The sequence below is a fragment of the Cynocephalus volans genome, chromosome 14, assembly GCF_027409185.1.
Source record: "Cynocephalus volans isolate mCynVol1 chromosome 14, mCynVol1.pri, whole genome shotgun sequence".
Lineage (NCBI taxonomy): Eukaryota > Metazoa > Chordata > Mammalia > Dermoptera > Cynocephalidae > Cynocephalus > Cynocephalus volans.
The window spans coordinates 26,363,603-26,389,990 of NC_084473.1; the positions used below are offsets into that span (position 1 = coordinate 26,363,603).

Below are 26,388 nucleotides of genomic sequence, written 5' to 3' on the forward strand. Positions count from 1 at the left end.
TATAATTGAATAGTGATATTTAAGTCTTATGAACAAGATGGAGTACTGCTCATCCTTAGGGGACTTTAGAGGCTAGACACACCCTGGCATTGAGGAGGAGAAAAAGATTACTACCCCTAGAAACTCAAATGCACATATGAGCAATTCTAATACAAGACAGCCCGGGTTGAAGTAAGTAAGATAAGTAGAGAGCTGCCAGAATTGTTTTGGGAGATTACAGGGTAGGCCAAGAACCAAGGAAAGTTTTGGAAGAAAGGAGATTGGGGTGCGGTAAAGGAACAGCCAAAGAAAACCTGAGAATGTTTGGAGACTTGCACTCGTATGTGGATCTGATATCAAAGAGTCAGGTCATTGTCAATGGAATCTGTTCTGTAGGTAGAGTTGAAGAAGTTCAAACATTTCTTAGAAATATCCAGAGATAAATGGTAAGGTGTCAACTTTTACAACTTTATTTAGAGAAAGCAATCATCAGCAAAAACAGTAGTGAATAATCTATTGTAAACACAAGGCAGTCCTGTAATTGTGCTGAAATGACTAAAGGGCCTGGCCCAGAAGATTGGATTGGACTGTGGAAGATAAAGGAAACAATTTCCTGTTACATCTATTTGCTGCATCAAAAGCAAGAGGGGATGGGGCAGGAGATATTTGAACACCGTGAACACTTCAAGCTTAATATTTAAAAATATGGAACTCACGATCTCTCCTCCAAATCAGCTAGCTGGTCTTTTCATACCCTAGGTGGTCTTGAAGGTTAGACAAGCTGGGGCCAGGTCTTGAATATTAGATAGGCTATAAGGTTGAAGGAGGATATTGGGGCCAGGTAGGAGTTGGAGGGGCCTCAAGCTTCTTCCAAGGATGGGCTCTACAAACACAGAAAAAAGCCTAAGATTCAATGTAAACTTAGGCATGGTTTGGACAGGTGGGTCTAATCCTAGGGCTAAGAGGACAGATACTGCATCTAGATGATGCAAAATGCTTCCATCATGGTAGAAGAATTGGGTCATTTTTAAGCTGTGACTAGGGTGCTATAGAGTAGGAAAAGAGACAGGAAGAAGAGTCCTGGAGTATCCTGTAGTGCCAGAAAGCAAGGAATTGCTCAAAAACTCCACAATTATAAAGATAAGTCAAAGGGACACAGGAGCCAATGTGAAGAACTCCTCATGTCCAGAGTTGGAACAGTTTGAGCAATAAAGTAAATAATGTACTTTTGAACTGTAACACAAAGTACAAAATAAATAACCATGAGATTATACCAATATAAATAAATGATTAAATAAATAAAGTGGGGGGGAGACAAATCTGCCCTACACAAGAATTCCAAATAATATATGTAAATATATTTCCCTCAAGGAAATGGAGCTTAATCACTCCACCCTCCCCACAACCCCCACACCCCCCACACCTCCAATATGGGTTAGATTTAGGGGCTCGCTTCCAAAGATCAGAGTATGGAAAGAGAAAAATAGTGACTTTACTGTGGAGAAACTTGGCAAGCACTACCCTAACCAAATAACCGAGATTAGCATCTCCAGTGGACATCATGGACCTCCTGATGTGATGTGATGAGAAGGACATTGTATTCGTCCATTCCTGTTGCTTGTAACAAAATGCTTGAAACTGGGTGATTTATAAAGAAAGACGACATTTATTGCTTACAGTTTCTGAGTCTGGGAAGTCCAAAGTCCATCTGGCGGTGGCAGCAGTGACTCAGGGGTTTCACATTGCAAGATGGTGGAAGCAGAGAGAGTAGAGAGAGAGAAAGACTCTCTTCTTCTCTTAAAGCCCTCAGAACCACGCCCCTGACCACCATTTTTAATCCATTCACTGCAGCATGGTCCTACAATCTAATCACCTCTTCAAGGCCCCACCTTTCAATTACTGTGATAGGATTTCCCGCCCTCTTAACAGTCATGGTGGGGGCTAAGTTTCTAATACGTAAAACTTGGGGGACACAATTCAAGCTTCAGTGAGTCTTGAGGGACATAATTCAATCCACTACAGGCATGTTACCTCTCTGTGGTTTTCCTTCCAAGAACACGTAACCCCAGTCTAAGCATAATGAAAACATTACAGAAAGCCAAATTTAGGAACATTTTACAGAATACCTGCCCGGTATTCCTTAAAATTGTTAAGGTCATGAAAAACAAGGAAAGACTGAGAAATTGTCATAGACCAGAGGACACTCAGGAGACATGATAACTAAATGCAACCCCTGGTTGGATCCCGGACAGAAAAAGAACATTAGCAGGAAAACTGTTGTAATTTGAATGAAGTCTGGAGTTTAGTTAATAGTAAATATACCAGTGTTAATCTCATAGTTTTGACAAATGTACCGAAGATATACAAGATGTTAACATTAGGTGAAACTAGGTGAAGGGTATATGGGAACTTGCTGTACTATCATGGCAACTTTTCTGTAAATCTAAAGTTATTCCAAAATAAAAAGTTTATTTAAAAAAAATTCCTAATTACAATAACATATTTGGGGAGGGGTAAATAGCATTAAAGTAGTCTAAGGGCCTGATCTATCCATAAAGAGGATAAAGATTTTAATTGATTTAAGACATTGATAAAGTAAGTGTGCATTCTGCATTTTAAAAGGTATCCACTAAAAACAAGGTTGGCAAATATTTTAGTCTTTGCAGGCCCTTTGTTCTCTGTCATAACTGCTCAACTCTGCTGTTGTAGCATAAAAGCAGCCATAAATAATATATTAAATGGGTGTGACTCTTCCAATAAATTTTTATTTGCAAAAACAGGTAGCAAGCTAGGTTTGGTGTACAGGCCATAAGTTTGCCAGCCCCTGCACTAAAAAAATAAAAACAGAGTATAACTTCCAATTAGTAAAGGGGAAAATGGAGTAATTAAAAAATACTTAGTCATCTAAATAAAAGGCAAGAAAGGAGAGAAAAAGAAACATAAAACAAGACAAAATAGAAGGTATAAAGTAAGAGTATAATTTTGACTCAAATACTTTAGTAATTACATTAAATGTAAATGGAATAATGCTCCAATTAAATTTTTTTGTTTTAGATGCATCTCTTGCAAATGGCATATATATGGCCTTTGTTTTATATCTAGTACTAAAACAAAAGGGGATAGAAAGGTAGAAAGTAAAATAATGGGAAAAGATATTCCATGAAAATACCAACAAAAAGAAAATTGCTATGGCAATATTAATATCAGAAAAAATAATTTAAGGTAAAAAAGTATTACTAGAGATAAAGAGGATCTTCACAGTGATAAAAGATTTAATCCACCAGGAATATATTATGATTTTAAATAATAATTTAGAATATAGAAAGCAAAAATCCACAGACCTCAAAGGACATCAAAACAAATCTACAATCATAGTAGGAGATTTTATATGCTTGTCTTAGTAATTGATGAAAAATCAGACAAAAGCTTAGAAATAATGTAGACTTGAACATTCAAATTATCAAAATTGGGGCTGGCCGGTTAGCTCACTTGGTTAGAATGCAGTGCTGATAACACTCCAGTCAAGAGTTCAGATCCCAGTACTGGCCACCTGCCAGCAACAGCAACAACAACAAAAGATTAGCAGTTGATCAAATGGACATGTGGAGACACTATTTCTATCACCTGCAGAATGCATCTTATTTTTAAGCACACATAGAACTTTTTTTTTTTTTTTGACTGGTAAGGGGAGCGCAACCCTCAGCATGGAGTTGTCTGCACCACGCTCAGCCAGTGAGTGCATCGGCCATCCCTATATAGGATCCAAACCCACGGCCTCAGTGCTACCGGCACCGCACTCACCTGAGTGAGCCATGGGGCCGGCCCCTAGAATTTTATTTTAATTGACCATAAACTGGGAATAAAGTCTCAAACATTTCAAAAGATTGAAATTATTGAAAGTATGTATTCTGACACAGTGTGAGTCTGTTAGATAGTTAGAAAATCCCTATATGTTTAGAATTTTTAAAATAAATTTCTAAATAATCTGTGGATCGAAGAAGAAATTATTATGGAAGTTAGAAAATAGTTGGCAGTAAATGATAACAAAAATGCTATATATCACAACTTGTATAATGCAGCTAAAGTAGTATGTAGGAGGACATTTATATTCTCAAATGCATATAGTAAGAGAAAAGGGCTGAAAATGAATAATCTAGGCATTCATCTCAAGAAGTAAGTTAGAAAAATAGCAGCAAAATAAATCCAGAAAGAAATAAGGAAATAATAAAGGCAGAAATTATTGAAATAGAAAACAAACATACAAAAATTCTTTGAAATGATTGATAAAATTAACAAATCTCTAGCAAATAGATCAAGGAAAAGTGAAAAAAAGCAAACAAACAAACAAAAAAACCCCAAACCCCCAAATAACCAATACCGTAAAAACAAAGGAGACATTGCTATATTTGGATAACTTTATGTCAATACTCGTGCATTTGAAAATGTAGATTAAATGGAAAAATTACTAGAAAATATCTTTCAAAGCTGACTCACCCTCCCACCCATATATCCTCAATAGTATTACAACCTTCAAATAAATTGAATCTATAATCAAAAATCCTCAGTCAAAGAAAACTCCAGGCTTGTATGGCTTTGCTGACAAATTCTTCCAAACACTGAAGGATCAAATAGTTCCAATCTTACACACACTCTTTCTACAAACTCTTTCAGAGCATTAAAAAAAAGAAGAAACCTCTAATTCCTGAATCTAGCATAACCTTGATACCAAAAACCTGACAAAAACAAAACAAATTACAGACTGCTCATGAAAACAGATAGAAAAATTCTAAGCAAAATACTAGCAATTGGAATGCAGCAATTTATTTAAAGGCTAAATGGCCAATTAACATGAAAATGTGTTCTTTCTATTAGTAATCAGAGAAATTCAAATTAAAACCACAGTGAAATATCACTACCACACATACCAGATTGGCTAAATTAAATAGCCCAGCAATACCATGTATTGGTGGAGCATGAAGAACGGGCATTCACCACTGGTGGAAGTATTAACTGACATAACAACTTTAGAAAAGAGTTTGGCACTGTCTACTAAGGTTTGTTACACATACACTATAACTTAGCAATTCCATTCCTAGGTAGACACTCTAGAGCAGGTTTTTTTTTTTTTTTTTTTTTTTTTTTTTAAAGATGACCGGTAAGGGGATCTTAACCCTTGACTTGGTGTTGTCAGCGTCACGCTCAGCCAGTGAGCCAACCGGCCATCCCTATATAGGGATCCGAACCCGTAGCCTTGGTGTTATCAGTACCACACTTTCCCGAGTGAGCCACAGGCTGGCCCTTAGAGCAGGAATTCTTGAAGTGTGGTTCCTGGACCAACAGCATTAGCATCACCTGGGAACTTATTAGAAATGCTAAATTCTTGAGCTCCACCCCAAACCTATTCAACCAGCAAATATAAGGGTAGGGCCCAGCAATTTGTGTTTTAACAAACCCTCCAACATGATTCTGATGCATGCTAAAGTTTGAGAACCAGTGCCATAGAGAAAAAGGAATATATGTCCACCATGATACATGACAAGGATGTTTTTAACAGCATTATTTATAGTAGCCAAACACTGAAAACAAGCCAAATGTCCATCAGTATCATAATAAAAATGAATCACAACTATACAAAATAGCATGGATGACTATCTCAAGCATAATAGTAAATATTTAAGACACAAAAAACACATTTTTATATATGTATAGAGGAAGGTTCTTGTCAAGTGTACATCTAATGGATTTTAAGAACCCAAAACTATAGCTTCAGTCCTAATCTTTTCTTAGAACTCTAGACTGGCATATAACTAGTACCTGCCACATAATGTGTGCTTAGTTTACATAACAGATCTCATTCTTTATAATTATAATTTTTATAGTGACTGCAGAGTATTTCATAATAAGGATATACCACATTTATTTAACCACTTCCTTCTTGATGGGCTTTTCAAGAACATTATTTAGGCTGTACCTATAGACTGAAAATTCTATGAAGTGAGAGACCATGTCTATCTTCTAAGACAGTGCCCACTGTTCAACAATTCACTGAATTTCTTTCTCAGATTACCTTTCCTTATAATGCCAAGGTCAAGCATTCAGATATCCATACTGGCCAGCTGCAAAAAGAAGAAAAAAATGAAAAGAAACAAGATTAGCTTTCCTATAAGAAAAAAGAATGCCCTGGCCAATTTAATTAATCTTTGTTACAGCCTAAATTGATTCCTTCTCATTTTTTTGTTTACAGTGAATTAACCCTAGAGAATCCAGTCAACTCTGGATGTAATGACAAAATAAATGTTCTAGATTTGGAAAATGAGACCATAAGATTCTGGGGTAGAGTGATCCTTTAAGGTCATTTAATCTCCCTCTGTGACATCTTTTCTCTGCCTCACTGCTACAGCAGCTAGGAAATGTGTCAAGCCTTGGACTTAGGAAACTGTACATCTCAAATTCTCTGAGAGTACCTACTTAAAATATCCTAGCTTTTTAAAATTTACTTGACCCTGGATTCTAATTTGTGGTTTGGAACATATGACACCATACCTGGACCTCTAGGGAGTGACTGGCTCCAGAGAAAATGTTTGTAGGGCAGAACAAGCCACGCGGAAGGCCTTCTCCTTTGAAATCTTGCCTCTACACTCCCTACTTAATGACAAGTTGCTCAGCACAGTGCTGGAAGAACCATACCGGAGCTCTTCCCTGAGCTTTGGCTGTCAGAGCAGCCTGTGGGCAGCTGCAGGAAGGGGCAGCAGATGGTGCTCTGGGTACGACTCAGAGAAGGCACTCAGCAGCATGCACATTGGTGGGATCCTGTCAGATTTACCTTGGAATGCCCATTGTGATGTCATATGGAGTCACAGCCTTGAGGGAGAAAACTTTCTGGCTGAGAAGGGCATGGGTTTGAATAATGGCACAATTTGGGGTCTGGCCATCCCCTTGCCATCATATCTCAGCCTTGTATTATTATTTGGTTTTCTTGTTTGGGGGATTTGGGTGCTGTTTTGTGGGAATCAGAGCTGGGGGCAGGTGGCAGCCAAGAGAGACTCAGAGGTACGTGATGCAACCTTCCCTTGAAATTCACTGCTCCCTGCCCTGGAAGCCATAGAAACTCCTACTCTTTGGGCCATGGGAGGAATTGGATGGGACATAGTGAATTGAGACAGTGCCCTTGGTGTCTTCGTATAGGTCACTATAAATCCTTTTTTCGACAGACCTTGAGCACCTATTGTATATGGCAATGCACTAGACATTGGGGAAGAATAAAACGCTGTCCACGCTCTCTAGGAGCTTCAGGTGAAGTGGGGGAGACAGTCAGACAGATATATACATGCCTTCAAGGAAAGAGAGTGTGATTTAATAGGGGTGTAAATATTGCTAAAGACATGGGAGGGAGAGAGTTTTTAACTGGGGGGGTCAAGGCGGAATCTATAAAATTTCTTCAGGGAGAGCTCAGGTTTGAGTTGTGTTTCAAAGGAAGGACATGATTTTGAAGGTGGATGGGGTGGATGGAAGAGTGTGGTGGAAGACTTTCCAAAAAGAGGGAACGGATTGGGGAAAAGCATGGGAGGGAGAAGAGTATTAGATGTGTTTGAGGAGAGGTGAGAACACCGTTCTGGATGGAGTGTAGAAATGTAGGGAACTCAGAGAGAGAAAAGGTTGGGAGATTGACAGAGGTCACAATGTAGAGGGTTTTGCATGCCAGGCTAAATACTTTGAATAAATATGATTCTGTGTGCAATTGAAAGATATAAAAGATTTTAAAGCCAGGTAAAAATAGTGCTTCTCAAACTTTAACATGCATACAAATCACCTAGGGGGTCTTGTTAGAAAGCAGATTATGATTTAGTAATTCTAGGGTATCGAGAGTCTGCATTTCTAACAAGCTTCCAGGTAATACTGCTGCTGTTGGGCTGAGGATCACAGTTTGAAAGTGAGGCTTTTAAATAACTCCTGTAAGTTTATATGGTAGTTCTCTGGCATAGCTAAGCTATGTTAATGGCTTGGTGAGAAGGAGGGAGAAAATAAAAGACTCAGGGCAGTAAGATGGAAGAGAAACATGGCTTCATTCCCCAAATATTTATCACCCACCCCCACCACCATATGCACTCCTCCGGACACTATGGATACAGCAGCAAATGGAAGTGACAAAAATCTCTGCTCTCAGGGATGTGAAAGGAGGGGGAGGGTACTGGGGTGAAAGTTTAGATGCGGGAGGTGATGCAAAAAGAGAAGCAGGGGACTGAGTCTATTTTTCTTGATGCGAAGAGTTAATTATAAGCATTGTTATCATTTCCTGTGAGGACTACATTCACCTTTGTATCCCTAGTGCCTAGTGTACTGCATAGCATATAGTTAAGTGCTCCATATAAGTCTATGAAATAAATAAATGACTTCTCAGTTTTAACCCTGGATGACTGACAAGATGATGAAGTTTTAAATGACATAGGAAACATTAGACAAGAAAAGTTGTGAATGTGATAGGAGGCAGAAAATCAATTATTGCATTGGAAATGCTTGTAAAATTTATGTGGAGCTATTCATCAAGCAGCTCTAATTATTTTATTTATCTTAAACTTTTTATTATACATACATGTGGGGTACAATGTTGATTTTCAATAATTGTGTGCAATGTGTGGTGGTTAGATCAGGATAGTTAGCTTATTCATCAGCACAATACTCAATCATTCTTTGTGCCCATTGACCAATTCCTCATGAGCCCCCCTCCCTTTCCCCTCCCCTCCCCTTTTCCACCTCTGATTTTCTAAAAGTTCAGCGTATTATTGTGATTGTTGTTTGTTTCTTTCTTTCTCTCTGTCTCTCTTTATTGTTCATTTGTTTACTTATGGATTCGGCTCCCAGTTATGAGTGAAAATATGCAGTATTTCTCTTTCTGTACCTGGGTTGTTTCACTTAGGATAATTTTCTCCAGGCTCAACCATGTTGTTGCAAATAGTAGAATTTCGTTCTTTTTTATGGCTGAGTAGTATTCCATTGTGTAGATATACCACAATTTTCTTATCCAGTTATCCACTGATGGACATTTAGGTTGGTTCCATCGCCTAGCTTTTGTAAATAGAGCAAGCAGGTCAAATTAATGACCTAGACCTGTCATGTCTGATATAGTATCCAATAGCCACATGTGGTCATTTAAATTTAAATTAATTAAAATAAAATAAAATTTACTTCCTCTATTACACTAGCTACCTTTCAAATGCTCACATGTGACTAGAGGCTATCATCTTGGACACAACAGATATAGAATATTTCCATCATCATAGAATATTCTACTGGACAGTGCCCACCTAGACTCTAGATCTTGAAGATAGATATGGCTATAGATATATTGGGCTGCAAAGTCTTTCAATTTTTCTCTAAGGAGCATCTCTCAAATACAGCAATCCAGATCTGGATCTGGATTCATCTTCATCTCTTGAACTATTTATAGTCTTTTAACTGGTCTTCTATAAACTTTTTCCAGCCTGGAGCATAGACCCTGCCACTACAAAACAAAAATGCAACACATGCAAAACCCCCAAAGCTCATTATGTCACTCTGCTGAAAGTAACTAAAACAAAATCTCTCAGTACCTCACTGCCTGCAGTAGCACTTCCCAACTTTTTTTGACTCTCAGACTTCTTTCATTGTCATAACTTGCCAACTTCTTTAAAGATCATTTTGTCCCTTTTTCATAATATATGGTATTTTAGGGAAATAGTATTTTACTTTAAAATACTATGTTTATTAAAATTACAAAGTTCATTTTAACATAATCTTTAAGAGTAAGAGAAAAGACAAATGTCCACTTTTTCCTATGTAACAAGTGATGCACGATATTTAATTGACTTTAACTGAAATAGGTATGAATTTTTTCACACTTTGGTACAAGAAATAGCAAATACTTTTTTTGTCTACATCAAATACAATCTGGCTTGAGCCTTCCATTACAGGTTAGCAAAAAAAAAAAAAAAAAAAAAAAAATGTCCAATATCAGCTTTTCCTCCACAGCCTTTGTGTTGTATAAGATTTCCAGTGCTTATGCAGTTTATCCAGAATAGCAGAGGGCCAAATCCTTAAGCCGTAGGGATAGCTGTTGCTTTTCTTTTTTGCCATATGAAGGCAAAAATGTGGTTCAATCCCTCTGTGCCAACCTTGGTCACAGGAACCTTTGCTAAGGCCCCCAAACTGCTGTACCTGAGCTCTTTTTTTTTTTTTTTTTTTTAAAAGATGACCGGTAAGGGGATCTTAACCCTTGACTTGGTGTTGTGAGCACCACGCTCAGCCAGTGAGCGAACCGGCCATCCGTATATGGGATCCGAACCCGGGGCCTTGGTGTTCTCAGCACCGCACTCTCCCGAGTGAGCCACGGGCCGGCCCTGTACCTGAGCTCTTAATACCAGGAAGGCTAAATTCTTTCAGGCTTGGTGCCCCAGAACCCAGTGCACCTGCAGCTTCAGTGTTGTTTCCCAGTTTCAGGGAGCCAGTTTTCCTCTCCCGCCTAATCCCTGCAGAACTAAAGGCTAAACCTCTGGCACACTTCAGTTTAAAATCCTCCACAGGTCTAGACTTATATGAGGATTGCCTTTTAGGTTGCTGCCAATTTTTTCAGCCCCGAAAAACTAATTCTCTGTTGTGTATTAGCAGAACCAAGACCCTAAGGACAAAGGCCTGGCTGGTTACCTTCTTTGGCGAGGAGAAACATGAATCTAGTCTATTTCTCAAAAGGATGCAGCAATAAAAACGAAGTATAGTATAAATTACTCAATAGGTCAATCTGCATAAAACAATAAAATTTCTTACTACATATATATGTAAGAAAAAGCTTTTGTCAATAAATACTTTTTTATTGAGGTATAATTATATACAGCAAAAATGCACAGATCTTAAATGTATAGTATGACGATTTTGATGAATGTATACACCCATGCAGCTAACAGCCCAATTGAGATGTAGCAGTGCCATAACCCTGAAAAGTTTCTTTATGTCATTTTCTAGTCTGTCCTCACCACCCAGAGGAAACCTTCCTTCTGATTTCTTTTGTCATGGATTAGTTTTGCCTATTCTTGAATCTTATAAAAGTAGAATCATACAGTATATATTCTTTTGTGTCTGGCTTCTTTTGCTAAGCATTGTGTTTTTGAGAGTCATGCATTTTGTTAACAAATTTTAAAGTGACATTATGTAATGCTTGTTAATTGGGGGACCCAATGAATATTAAAATATAGAATGAAATTTAACTACGTCTTGTGGCATAAATGATAGACCAAAAAATGCTTTCATCATCCAATTTCTGGAATTCTTGTACATTGCATTTTAAAAAGTCAATTGTTTATTGTTTTTATAATTTAAAAAAGTATACGTATATGATAAGATAAAGAAGGTTTTGAGATGTTAATTGCAAATGATACATTGTTGGCAGAATTCTTATTTCCAATAGGAGAGGAATTCCTTGGCCATATGGTATATGAGGGTATTTCAAAAAGTTCATGGAAAGATTTGTATTATCTTTTTTTTCTAATGTAATTTTATTAATATTTTTTACATTCTAGGATGTTGTTGTGGAGCAGTTGGGAGGGAGGGGGAGAGGGGAAAGAGGAAGGAAATGTGATGGAAGAAGGCGGAAGAAGGAGGGGTGGGATTGAGGCCTATGGCATACCCTCATTCTCACAGGGGAGACCAGGGGCTTCCAGCGGTGGCTTGGTCATTGCCAGGCTGGGTGCAGATGTCAGGACGGTGTAGCAAAAGCCCTCACCCCCACCATCCCAGCTTGGGAACCGAGGGCCCTTCTTGCTGCAGTTTGGTGGCCATCGCTGGGCTGGCTGCACGTGTTGGTGGGGGGGGCCTGGTGGAGGCCGTTGGCTCCCCACCACCATGGGTTGGGAGAGCTTCCTGCGGCAGCTTGGTGGTCACAGCTGGGCTGGCTGTGGGTGTCAGGGGGGCGTGGCCGAGGCCCAAGGCCCCTACCGCCTCGGCATTGGAGGGCCTGGGGCACTTCCTGCAGCAGCTGGGTGGTTGTCTGCTGGGCTGGCTGCTTGTGTGGTGGGGGGTGTGGATGAGGCCCTCATCCCCCACCCTTGGGATTGGTTGTGGGTGTCAGGGGGGCATTGCTGAGGCCCCTGGCCCACCCCCCTTTCTGCTTTGGTAGCCCACGGGACTTTTGATCCATCTAGGTGTTATAGGTGTTCCTTGGTGAAATGAGACCTTTACTAGATAATATGAAACTTTGTCTCTGGTTGTGGGTACTTTGTTTTTTCTTTCAGTTTTGTGTTGGATTATTCACTGTTCCCACCACATAAACTCTACACTGGAACTAATTTGTTGTCCTTTTCTTACTTCTAAAATGGGGGAATTTCCTGTGGAGACCAGCACTTAAGCTCTGTGGTTGAGCCAAATTGCTGCTTTGCTGCTGATTCCCCAGGGAAGGCTTTTTGAGCAGCACAGGTTTTAATGGTTGACTTTATAGGTACTTCCAGGTCTCAGGAGATCCACCGCACCTGGTCTAGGCCTGAGTGTTCTCATCAAACTGCACCCCATGCAATTCTATACTCCTGACAAGTCTCCTCTGAGTGGTCCTATGCTGATTGGGGTGCAGATCTGCTGTCTTTGCTATGTCCCAGTGTTTTCCCAGTGGGCCAGTCTCCCCCACTGCCCATGCTGCAAACACTTCCCATGGGATGGGCTGTGTGCCGGTCCCTTGTGATGACTCACTGGCTTCTGAGTGGCTCCTTTTTCTCAGTTGTTGTGGCTCCTCTCTCCTATGTGGGTTCATGGGAACCCTATTAGTAGTCTTGCTGGTCTGGGGGCCATCAAGGCCCTCTTCTTCCCTGCTGCCTCCAAGCACCTTCATCCAAAGGGCACAACTGCGGCTTTTGCCAGCTCCTGCTCCGAGTGCTCAGCAGCTCCAGCCTAGAAGTGGATGGGGCTTGAAATGGTCCAAGTGGTTCTTTCTTTCTCTCATTGTGGCTTCTTCTGCCTTCATGCACTCCATAGGTCTCTCCTCTTCTTCCCCTGAGCTCATGTGGCCCCAGCTTGGCTGTCATTGCTTTTTTATAGTTGTAAATTGGTTGATTTGTGGGAGAGAGTGACTCTGGGGACCATCTATTCCACCACCTTGACTGGAAGTCCACCTGTATTATCTTTTAATTCCATTTTTTCATGAACTTTTTGAGGTATCCTTGTATGTGTTTAATTTCAGTAGATGATGTCAGTTTTCTAAAGTGATTTTACCAATTTACACTCCCATGAGTAGAGTATGAGAGTTCTAGTTGCCCCATATTCTAGTCAACACTTGGCATTTTCCATCTTTTACTTTTACTCACTATGGTAAGTGTGTGTGGTACAGCACTGTGGTTTTAATGTGCATTTCCCTGGTGACAAATGATATTGAGCAACTTCTCATGTTTATTGGCCATTTGGAAATTCTCTTTTGTGAAATGTCTGTTCAAGTCTTTTGTGCGTTTTAAATGATTGGGTTGTCAGTCTTTTACTTACTGATTTGTAGGAATTCTTTAAATATTATGGACACAAATTCTTTACCAGATATAGGTATTAAAAACAAATTCTCCCACTCTGTGGTTTACCTTTTTACTTGCAATGGTGTCTTAATGAACAGAAGTTCTTAATTTTAATAAAATCCAATTTGTCAATTTTTGCTTTTATGATTAGTTCTCCCCTTCCCTCCACCCCAAGTGTAAAAAATGTTTGCCTACCACCAGGCCATGAAGATACTCTCCTATGTTTCTTCTCAAAAACTTATGTATATATTTTTTCCTTTCACATTTAGATCTATGATCCATCTTAAATTACTTTTTGTGTATGGTGTGAAGTAAAAGGCGAAATTTCTTCCCTCCTCCTGCCCCCTTGTATAAATATCTAATTCCTCCAGTAAGGCAGGGACTAGGGTAACAGGAGTGAGACACTCACCTTAGGCATACAATTTAAGGGGCACCAAAAAACTTAGTAATTGAGATAATATTTAATGCACTATTATTCAAAAATCAAAATTAATGCAAATAATCCATGACGAGCAAAATATCAATATTTTAAATCTGATCCTGCACTTGTGCAACTCTTCCTTACCACCTCAACATAATCTCAATCCTTTCATCCAGCCCCATTTATGGAAAATACCATTCTTTTCTCATTGAATTGCATTGGTGTCATGTTACCTTATTTTTTCATGTTTTTCATTTCCCTGTGTTGATATCGGTGCCTCTGCTGGAATAGTCACATTTTTGAGTTTTGTAGAGTGGCTTGCATGGGAAAAGACTTTCATCTGTAAATGTGTCCAAGGGTCGATTGGGTAGAGTGCGATGACTTTATTAAGGATGGTTGCAGTAGTGTAGAATCTGTGTAGTTTCCTCAGCTGTAATCCACTTTTGCTATGTCTGAAAGTGACTTAGTGACCTATGCTTGGGAGGTTTGTGGCAGTGGTGGCACAGCTTTTGCATGTGAGGTATTGATGATGGGTTGGTTCACAGGCTGGGAGTGTGCACATGCACCCTGTGGGTCAGTTGTCTCAGGAGCTGGCTCATTACGGATGTGGTTGCTGCATTGATTCTCAGGCTGGGAGTGTGGGCGTATGGAGTGTCAGGGTCTCCGGGACTGGTTTGTCACTGGCAGAGTCATTGTGCTGCTTCTCTGACCAGGGGTGGGCCCACCAGGGGCACCTCAGCCAAGCTGTTTCTCACTCAGACTCATGTGCGTGTGTTGGCTCAAAGACTCAGGGCAGATCTTCCAGGGATGTGACAGCTGAGCTGTTTCTCTGAGCCAGGGTTCTGGGTGCACTTTGGCTTAGCTAGCTGAGTGCAGATCTGCCAGTGGCCCTTCTTCTATGCCACTTCTTGGCGCCTGATGCAAGGTCGTGCTTCCCTCTGAAGTTCTGGAGCTGGACTGCCAAGGGCAGAGCTTCTGAGCCACTTCTCAGGAAGTGGGCAAGGCCTCTAGGGCAACCTGCAGTGAGAGGGCCCATCCAGCTGCTTCTGGGTGATGGGCAGGGTCATTAGGCAGGTATGCAGTGAGCGAGCCTATCCAGCTGCTTCTGGGACTGTTGGCAAGGCCACTAGGTGGGATTATTCAGGACAGAGCCACCTGGCTGCTTCTTTGGGAGAGGGTGGGTGCACTTTATTTCTACCAGCCCAAGGGAATATTCATTAGGGGAGAGACCCATGAGCTATTTTCCCAGGTTGGGGGCTCAGGTGTACACAACTCAGTCAGCTGGCAGGGATGGGAAGTAGGGGGAGGAATTGGAAGGGAGGGTGGTCCACCCGAGGAGGGTCGGCCTGACTGATCTCTGGCCAGGGATGTGAGGGTACATCAGTACAGCAGCACTCAGGTTGGCTTCCCAGACTGTAGAACTAGAGTCACAGCCATGGTGAACCCAGGCTTCAAGCTGCCAGAATTAGGGTATTGTAGCCTCTCGTGTGAGTGTGCTGGGAGAAGGGCAGAGCCTTAAAGCTGGGGAAGTGCCCTGGCTACTGGCCCCAGGGTAGCTCTTACTCCTGTAATGTCTCTGGTTTCAAGATAGTGCTATCTTCATTGGCTTGGGTCCTGAAGGTGGGGGTTGGGGAGTACACAGTTTGTGCTAGTGTTCTAAAGTGAAGCAATGTGTGTATTGTGTATTCGAGGACAGTCCCCATGTTTGGCTCTGGGCTTGTCCTGCCAAAGGATCTGCAGGCCTCTCTGGTGAGGATGGAGGTTGGTGTGGGTCCTCCGCCTACCTTTTCACCACAAGGGAAAATTCTTCGTATGCTTAGGAGGCAGCCCTGATGACCTCTGAATCACCTTTGGAGTCATTCTTCCCTAGCCTTTAAGAATAGTGTACATTTTCAGCTGACTCTCTCTATGGTCCTATCCTAATACGAGAAGTTCCACAGCCTTCCTTCATTCCCTTCCCATCTCCTTCAGTTCAACCTGGCAGTTTTCCTGGAGTGGCTGATTAAGTCCACGGTTCACATCCATACTAATCTCCCATCAAGGATCACTTTGCTACACCTTCGGTGTTCTTTTTGAATACACTTTCTCATTTTTTGCAATATGGATAGGCTGAGAATATTCCAAATTTCTTTCTAGCTCATTTTTACTTAATAATTCTGTCTTCAAGTCATTTCTCCCTTCTCACATTTTACTACAAGCGTTGGGAGAACCAAAATACTCCTTCAACACTTAGAAATCGCATTAGCTAAATATTCATTTTCATCACTCACAAGTACTACCTTCCATAAAACACTAGAATATGAACACAATTCAGCCAAGTTCTTTGCCATGAATGGGTGTTGGATTTTGTCAAATACTTTTCCTGTGTCAATCGATATGATCATGCCAGTCTCCCCCCTTCGTATTATTAATGTGGTGTATTACATAGACGTATTTTTTTTAAATGTTGAAACACCTTTGCATTCCTGAGATAAATCCTGCTTTCCCTACTTCTATTCAGCATTGTACTGGATGTTCTAGCCCAACCAATTAGGCATATTATGAATAGCTTTTGTTTGACTGAAAATTTCTCTATTTCACCCTTAATTTTGAAGGGTAGCTTCACTAAACATAAAAGTCCAAGTAGGCACTTATTTTCTTTCAACACATTAAAGAAGTCATTCTATTGTTTTCTGGCTTCATATATTTCTAATAAGGTATCAACCATTTGTCTTGTTGCTGCTCCTACAAATATAATGTGTCCTTTACCTTGCCTGTTTTCAAGGTTCTTTGTTTTTGGTTTTCAGCATTCTATAAAGTAGTTAAGTTTGGGGTTTTTTTCTTTGGTTTTTTTTTTTTGTCTTTATGCTGCTTCATAACATTTCTCAAATCTAAGGTTTGAATCTCTGGCTTTCTCAGTTTTGGAAAGTTACTAGCTATTAACTTTTTTTGTTTCATTTTTTCCCAAGACCCCTAACTTTTTTCTATATTTTAAAGCAGTTTTCAGCATCACAGCAAAATTGAGCAGAAAGTACAGAGAATTCCAATATATCCCCTGCACTATTAACTTTCAAATAATGTTTCTGCTCCATTCTTTCTACCATTTTTTTTCCCTGAAACTCCTATTATGTCTCTTGACATATGTCCCCTATGTCTCTTGGCTCTTATATCTATTTTCTCTCTTTTCTTTATCCATGCTTCTCTATGGATGTTTCCTTCAGACCTTTCTTCAGTTGTGTTTGTTCTGCTGTTATACCCATTTCTGAGTTTCTTATTCTTTTTTCTGTTCCAGAATTCCCATTAGATTTTTTTTTTATAGCTTCTAGTTCTTAGCCAAAATTCTCCATTTTGGGGGGGCCGGCCCGTGGCTCACTTGGGAGAGTGTGGTGTTGATAACACCAAGGCCACGGGTTCGGATCCCATATAGGGATGGCCGGTTAGCTCACTGGTGAGCGTGGTGCTGACAATACCAAGTCAAGGGTTAAGATCCCCTTACCGGTCATCTTTGGAAAAAAAAAAAAATTCTCCATTTTTTCATCTAATTTCTTGAATATATAAAGCATATATATTTCAAAGTCAATTTTTTATAACTCCAATACCTGGATTGCCTGAGATTTTTTTTGTTGCCCATGTTTGTCTCTTAGTTTTCAACCATGCTGTCTTATCTTCTAGTATACATGACAATTTTTTATTGAATACCAGAGGGTTTTTTTGGCAACATAATTGATTGTACATATCTGTGGGGTACAGCATTGAATATCAGTATCTGGGTACAATATGTGATGCTCAAATCAATAACCAGAGATTTTATATGTAAAGTTGAAGAGATAATTTGAGGCTCTGGATAAGGTTACTTTCCTCCAGAGAGTACAGTTATTTTAGCTTCTGGCAATCATTTCAGTTCAATCAGGGATTGAACTTATTGGAGGCTGAACTTCAATTTTTGAGCCTGGTTTATTTTATGTTTATTTCTACTCCTGGGTATAGCCCTTTGGGGGTCCCAACTGAAAGCCTGGGATATTTATTAGTTCCTCTCAACTTATTTTTGTCCATCCATCCCTATAACACTACTCAAAAGTTCTACATAGCCTTCAGCCTATCAGCCAACATTTTGAGAATTGCCAAATACTTTGAGAAGGAAATCTGGGCTCATTTCTCTACACTTCCTTTTTTTCTGGGACCTTCACTCTTCTGGTCTTTCATGTTTTGATAGCTTTCCAATGACTTCAGGTAGACATTTAAAAAACATATATTTTGTCCAGCTTTTCTAGTTGTTTTCATTTGAAGGGTTCAAACCACTACTATAGATAGAAATCTTGGACTAATTATTTTTTCTCTCCATTTTCCCCCTTCTACTAACTTAGGAGTGATGAACTCTGTTTCTATTTGTTTAGTGCTTGCTCCAGGGATTTCAATATACATACTTATCCAATTCTCTATTCAGAAGTATTTTATCAATACTGTTAAGCCCTTCCATTGAGCTTTTAACTTCAGTACTCTGCCTTCTTAATTTCTAGAAGTAATATTGGATTCTTTTTTCAAATCTGCTTGTTCAGTTTTTATGGTTTTCTGTTCCTTACAAATATATTTAGGCTTGTATTTCATTTCTTTAAATATAATATGCATAGTTGTTTTCTAATCTAAAACTGAACATTTCAATACCTGACATCTTTGCAGATTTGTTTCTATTTTCTGTTGTTTATGCATGTATGCTTATTTTTCAAAAGTAACATTTCTGAAATTGGGATATGTCTTAAAATTGATTGTGTTTGATAATTGGCAGGTGTTTTTTTTTTTTTTTTAACTCTAGTGGCATGTAAAATAATGATATATTTTATAACCAGTGGCATCTTAGGTTTAATGAAATACAATATTTGTAGGGATTTTTTGAATCCTAGGATAAAGATCTTCTGCAGAGATGATTTCATTTGCTTCTGACTGTGGCACCAAAAATCCAGGACCATTTTAAATTCATGGCTTGAGAATTTGGGGGGACTACCTATATGATGTGAACTTGAACTACGAATTATACAAAAGTCAGTCTGTGGTTACAGCTTCCCAGTGACTTCCCCCCAGTCCCCTGAACTTTCCTGAGGTTAGGAGTAAGTGGCAGATTTGTCATTTTGATGTTCCAGCTGAATGTGGGAGGGTCTTCTACTGGATTAAAAAATTTTTTTAAATTGACAATTACTAATGTACATGTTTATGGGGTACAATGTGATATTTTGATTTATGCTTACACTGTGGAATGATTAAATCAAGCATTCACCTCACATACTTATTTTTTTGTGGTGAAAACATTTAACATCTACTGTTTTAGCAATTATGGCTCTATGGTTTGTGGTTTTGAAGTTTTCTTTAAGGACTTCTTCTCTGCTCTAGGTCACAAAGATTTTCTCCTACATTTTTTTCTGTGTTCCAATCTTTCCTTTCACATTTTAGTTTTTAATACACGTGGAGTCCACCTCTATATATGGTTTTAGGAAGTGATCCAATTTTATTTTTCTTTACAGTGAGCCAGTTTTCTATTACCATTTGCTAAAGAATAATTTTTCCATTGATTTATAGAATTCTCTTTGTTATATTAAGATGCCATTTATAAATAAGGCTGCCTCTCAGCTCTCTATTCTGTTCCACTGGTCTATTTGTTCCTTGTTTCTATTACCTATTGTTTTTTAGTGTGTCTCAGTATTTGGTACACAAGTCCCTTCTTTGCTCTTCTTTTTTTTTTTTTTTTTTAAAAGATGACCAGTAAGGGGATCTTAACCCTTGACTTGGTGTTGTCAGCACCACGCTCTTCCAAGTGAGCCACGGGCTGGCCCTCTTTGCTCTTCTTTCTAAGGTTGAGTTAGCTATTAGTGGACTTTAATTTTGTCATATAAATTTTGGAGAATTTAACAAGTTCTTGAAACATTCCAACTGAAATATGGATTGGGAATGCATTAGTGTATTATTTAATTTGAGGAGTACTGACATCTTTAAAATTTTTAATTATCCTGATCAGGAGCCTGAAATATCTCTCCAATTATTTAGATAATCTTCTGTGTCTTTCATTAGAGTTTTTTTTTTTTTTTCAGTTTCCAAGTCATCTTTTTCAGAATTTTGTGTTTGTTTCCTAAATCAATAAATACAAAACAATGTAAAAATAGCAACTGTTTGTATCCCGTACTCCCCGCAACCTGGGAACAATTTCCTGGGCAACCTCACTCAGGGGTACTCCCTCCACATTTGGTCCAGCAAATGAGGTTGAGTGACATATTATAGCTCCTTGAATCATTTTCACAGGAATTCACCTGGGGTGGGGAGAGCCTCTGGGATCTGGAGGTGACAAGGTTAGGGAAATGGATTAGTGATTTTTGGGAGAAGAGAGAACACCTGGGGCAAGAACCTACCCCAAAGAAAGGGTGCCTAAAATATTCACGGTTCTTTCTTTTGCCTCAGGTGGTGGTATGGAGTGGGGAGTGGGAGAAAAAGAGGTGGACTAATGGGTACAAGAATATACTATCTATTTTGAGTGAATCATTGTGCAGTATATGCATGTATTGAAACAACACACTGTACCCCACTAATATGTACAAGTAAGTGCTACAATATGTTGAATAAAATTAAAAATGTGTGACAATGGAAAGAAGAGTGACATTTATTCAAAGAAAAAAATAAGAAGATGTCCATTTCTTGGCTTCCTTCCCTCCTCACTCCTTCTGTTCCTGTCTGCCCCCCAGGACTGAACACTGGCTGGGACTAGGTAGGAGAATAGCTGCTCTCAGATAAGATCAGCAACATTGAGGGGTATCTCTTCAATGAAGATGTTGTAGGTCTCAACGTGTTAAAGAGTCCTCTTGTCTATCGCTGTCACCATGTTAACAGCCACACACTTATGGCCAAAATGTCCACCATGACCAATTCTGTGGATATGGTTTTTCTTATGGTGGGAAGGTCATAGCTCATGACTGAAGAAATGCTGCACATCAGTGCCTCTAGCCAGCAGTTCGGTGGTAATTAGTACTCTGCTAGAGCCAGAATAGAACTCCTTCATGATCATATCTCATTGCTTTTGGTCCATATTTCTATGGATGGCAGAAACAGTGAAGTCGTGGGCATGCATCGTTTCACTGAGCCAATTGACCTTCCTTTGGGTGTTGATAAAGATGACTGCCTGAGTGACGGTCAAGGCTTCATACAAGTCACACAGTGTGTCCATCTCCCACTCCTCTCATTCCATATTGATGTAGAATTGGTGGATACCCTCTAGGGTCAAATCTTCCTTCTTGACAAGAATCCGAATGGGGTCACTCATGAACTTCTTGGTCACCTTGAGCACTTTGGAACGCACCATAGCTGACAGCAAAACCACCTCGGTGTTGCTGCTAAGCCTTTGTAATATGTCATAGATCTGGTTCTTGAATCTGTGGATTAACATTTCAGCTTCATCTGGTACAAACATCTTGATGTATTTGAGAGACAGATATCCCCAGTTAAGCATACCAAACACATAGCCAGGGGTACCTATGATAATGTGGGAGCTTCCATCTACAGCTTCTGCACCACAGCATGCACATTAGTGCCCCAAATGCAGGCATGATAGGGGGCACACATGTAATCTCCTAATGCCATGACCACCTTCAGTATCTTGCTGAGCTAATTCTTGAGTGGCTTCCAGGACCGAGGCCTGAGTGGCCTTTAGATCCAATTCAATCTTCTGCAGAATCAATGTGGCAAATGTGGCTATTTTCCCAGTCCTGGATTGGGCTTGAGTAATCACATCATAACCCTTGATACAAGGAAGAATGGTTCACTGCTGGATGGCACAGACTATAGGCACAGATACCACAGGTGAGGGACTCCAAGAGGTTCATGCATCAAAACTGTCAACAATATTATTGTAGTTACTCTCGGTTACACCTTTGGGATCCATTCTATCAGGACCATTGTCTCTGGATTGGGAATCCTGACTTGCAGACATGACCCTTAGAAACTCTAAGAGTTTAATGGTTTTCTACATGAAGGTCTTCTGTATTCTTGGTTAGCTTAAGATCTTGATACTTTATTATTTTTATTACTATTATGAAGGATATCTTTTATTATTTTAAATTATATTTTTATAGTTTGTATTAGTCCATTTCTGTTGCTTATAACAAAATACACAGAACTGGGTATTTTATAAAGAAAATGAAATTTGTTGCTTACAGTTTCAGAGACTAGGAAGTCCAAAGTCCAGGGAACATAGCTGGTGAAGGTCTTGTTGGTGGCGACAGTGTCAGCAGGGTATCACATTGCAAAAATGGCAGAGCAGATAGTGAGAGAAAGACCAAGTTCCTCATTCACTCTCCTTTTAAAGCCCTCCAAACCATGCCCATGACCACCATTTTTAATCCATTCACTACAGCATGGTCCTACAATCTGATCACCTCTTCAAGGCCCCACCTTTTAATTATCATATTAGGATTTCCCACCCTCAATAGTTAACAGTGAGGATTAAGCTTTGGGGGGACATTCACCCCAAGGCATAGTTTTTTGCCACATAGAGAAATGCTATGGATATTTGTAAGTTGTTCTGGCATTCAGAAACCTTGGTGAATTCTTTTATTAGGTCTGATGGAGAATGTCTTTGATTATTATTTCAATTGCTTTCATACTTATAGTTCTACTCAAATGACCTATTTCTTTTTGCCCAATTTATTCATGTTTATTAATATACAGTTATTCAAACTGTTTTTCTTCTTCCTCTTCTACTTTTTAATTTCTAAGGACATTTGCATTTACTTTAGCCTTTTGCCCTAAAGCATTACCAACCCAGGGCTGCCCCACTTTTATTTTCAGTTTGAGCATTCTTGGCTACACAGTGAGTATAAATTATAAATTAGAACTCCAAATCAGTATGAGGATAGACTCATAGTTAAAATTCTTAGAGAAGGCTCTTTTCCCCACCTATAGCTTAAACTTCCTTATCTGATGTGCAGATTTTTTTCTAGTCACCTTTCCACTAGCGTGTAGCACTTTGAGAATCCTGGCTTTTTTCTGGGGCCAAATACGCACTTCACATGAGCCTTGTCTTTTGTCCCTACCTTGTTGTTAACCCAAGTCCCTTACTGACTGACACTGCAAATGACCTAGGGCATTAAAGTATTGTTTTAGTCCATTTGTGTTGCTATAACAGAAATACCTGAGACTGGGTAATTTATAAGGAAAAGAGGTTTATTTGGTTTATGATTCTGGGACAGCTGCATCTGCCATGGGCCTCAGGCTGCTTCTACTTATGGCAGAAAAACAGCAGGCAGCTGGCGGGTACAAGCAGATCACATGGTGAAAGGAAGCAAGAGAGAGGGAGTGAGAGAGAGAGAGAGAGAGGAGATTCCAGGGACTTTTAAAGAACAAGCTCTCATGGGAACTAATAGAGCGAGAACTCACTCATTACTCCCCCTCCCCCAGGGAGAGCATTAATCCATTCATAAGGGATCCACCCCCATGACTCAATCAGTTTCCAACACTGCCACATTGGGGATCAAATTTCCACATGAGTTTTGGAGGAGACAACACATCCAAACTCCATCAAGTATCAACTGACTTTCCACTATTTTTTCCCCCCGTTTTCTCCCTGTTGGCCTACAGGGATTTCCCTTATTGTCTTTTGAGGAGCTACATCCTGCATTTAAAAGGATGCTGTATTTAATTCAGCATTTCCAGACTATTTAGGTTTGTGATATATATAGATCATTTTGAGATAAATATATAGAAAGATCATTTGTAAGCTTATTAATCTTTATTTCAACATTGGTTTTCCTTTTGCTTCTTGTTTTTAATCAATGGTCCATTATGGGTGTAAATTATTAAATAATATATGACTAAGTATATGATCAATTAAAAACTGTCTAAAGGTCAAAACTACCACTGCAGCTAGGAGTAACTTAGTTACTGAGTCATGAGGATATTCAAGGAGTCCCCACTGATTGTTGTGTAGGCTCTTTTGATATACTCTTAGAGACTGATGTCCTGATTCAAAGAGAAGAAATAAATATTTGTCTTATTTGAAATGGTAACAAATGTCATTACTTCCTTTAAAATATCCTGGAGCATCTTTGAAAAATCCCTAATTTAGGGCCGGCCCATGGCTTACTTGGGAGAGTGTGGTGCTGATAACACCAAGGCCACGGGTTCGGATCCCTATATAGGGATGGCTGGTCAGCTCACTTCGGAGAGCGTGGTGTTGACAACACCAAGTCAAGGGTTAAGATCCCCTTACTGGCCATCTTTAAAAGAAAAGAAAAGAGAAGAAAAACCCCCAATTTACTAACTACTGTTTGGGAAATTCTGGCCCACAGAATAAAATTAAAATTCCATCATTAAGCATAATCCGTTTTTCACCTACATTTTCCTCTTCATCTCCCACTGCTTAGCAAAAGTGCACCTAACCATCATGACGTGCTGATCTTCTCGGTGATGTTCCCACTTGCCCTGAATGCTCTTTCTTCATCTAAAAATCGTCTGCTAATTCTTCAGACTTCAGTACAAATGGCAACTTCTTGAGTAATTCTTCCTTCTCTCCTAGGAAGTTAATCATTGTCCTTGTATTCTCTAACATTTATATTTTTGTTACAGCATTTACCAGATGGTATTTTACCTTATCTGTTTAGACAACTGTTTTCCCTGCTCCTGTAAGTTCCTAGAATACAAGGATCATATTTATCTTTGTAGACCCGGCACCTCACACAATACCTAGAACTTAGTAAGTACTCAATAAATGATTCACAAATAAATAAATAAGGTGGTAACTAATGATGTGGTTATAGATGCCAATTGTATCAATATCTGATATCTATAAGATGAGATGTGTTGTCAATAGTCTCTAACCAAGAGCATAACCTAATTCTATTTTTTCTTTTTGTGCTTCTCTAGACTTCAAAGCAGAATAAATTGAAAAAGATCCATAAATTCACAGGTAAGAAAGATGCTATCCTTTCCTCTTCAGCTCAAGGCTAATGACAGATCAATTGTGGGTCTGCTTTAAGACCTGAGCTTTAAATAGCAGGTGGAAAGAGGTTGAAAAAAGAGGATGTATATGAAAGAAGTGTGTCCATTTTTTCTGCCATCTCCACTTCCAAAGAGATACCAATAGCTCCACAATTCTTTCCAAGGATTCTTTCCTCATGCTTCCTTTCCTCATCTTGTTTTGTGCAATCTTTTATGCTTCTTTTTTTCCCAATACTTTTGGAAAGAAATTTGGTGAGACTGGAGAATGGATAAAAGGGTAACTACCAGGTGTTTGGTGAGGGAATTTTCTGTACCTTTATTTCCCCACCATAGATACTGAATAGACTCCTTCGGAGGAAAAGATATGTATCATGACCTCTGTTTCCCCCCACTCCAACTCGCTATTACCATGATTATTCCTGCTCTTCCCAATGGCTTACGTTTACTACATGATGAAGGCAGCATAGTATAGTCTCTTTTTTTAACTTGAGATCTGGGTTAAGTCTGAGCTCTACCACTTTATGATCTCGGGCATGACTTCATCTTCATTTCCTTATTTGCAAAATGAGGGAGTTGGACTAGATGATGTCAATAGTCATGATGCTAATAGATTCTTCACCCCTACTCTCAGTTCCACAGTGGGAAGAAATCCTCAAGATGGGTTACCTTGAAGCTGACCTGACACGGTGAGTAAAGTTTGTCTATAGCCTATTCTTTCTCTCTTTAGCTTAACCTACCAATAAACTCAGTAAAAGCTAGGAGTAAAATATCTAGTACTCTGTTTTACTTCCCTCACTATGACAATTTCTAAGTTAAATCTCTTTTCTTATTGGTTTTCTTACTGGTACTTTATTTTTATTTATTTATTTATCTTTTACAATTTATTTTATTTATTGAATCAAAATCGATTATACATATTTTTGGGGTTGAACATTGAGATATGTTGATTAAATCAATATTACTAGCATATATATTGTTACAAATCGTAATTATTCTTTATGCTTCTTGTCCAACTTATCCCCTTCCCCATTCTCTCCCCCTCCCCCCTCTAATTGCCCTAGATTTCTTCTCTCCTTCTGAAAGAATAATGGTTACTCAGTTCATTTGTTGCCTAGATGATCTGTCCAATGCTGAGAGATGTGACCAGGTCCCCCAATATTATCATAGAGTAGATGCTTCTGTCACCCTGAAATGGGTTTTGTGGAAAGAGACATCCTCTTCTTTTCTTTGTCTCTGCTGGTGACTCTTCTTGTGTGAATGCACTCCAGTGGTTGGCAGACCATCTGCGTGGTGGTTGTGGCGTCTAGCCACTTTTGCAGCGGCCATGGTTATTGTGGTGGCTGTGGTGGGCCACCCACGTGGAGGTGCTATTTTTGGCATGGTTCTTGGAACTGGTGGTATGCCTGGTTGTGGGGTGTGTTTGGTCCCCTTCTCCATGTCTCTGGTCCCTGGGCAGGCCCCAAGGAGCTGGAGCCATGTGCCTGGCTGTGGGAGAAGGGTCCAGTCCCCTTCTCCATGTCCCGGGTCCCT

At 39.6% G+C, this 26,388-nt stretch overlaps 1 protein-coding gene and 1 pseudogene across 1 annotated transcript in view; one reads left to right on the top strand and one right to left on the bottom strand.

Moving 5' to 3' along the window:
- The first annotated feature begins 6,873 nt into the window (after positions 1–6,873).
- The window catches only part of SPATA31H1 (SPATA31 subfamily H member 1), a 36,094-nt gene continuing 16,579 nt past the window's right edge, over positions 6,874–26,388 (top strand). The window contains 3 exon segments of the mRNA XM_063077753.1: positions 6,874–7,029; positions 24,784–24,862; positions 25,490–25,544. Coding sequence (XP_062933823.1) covers positions 6,874–7,029; positions 24,784–24,862; positions 25,490–25,544 — 290 coding nt within the window.
- Positions 20,654–21,853, bottom strand: LOC134363358 (eukaryotic initiation factor 4A-I-like; annotated as a pseudogene).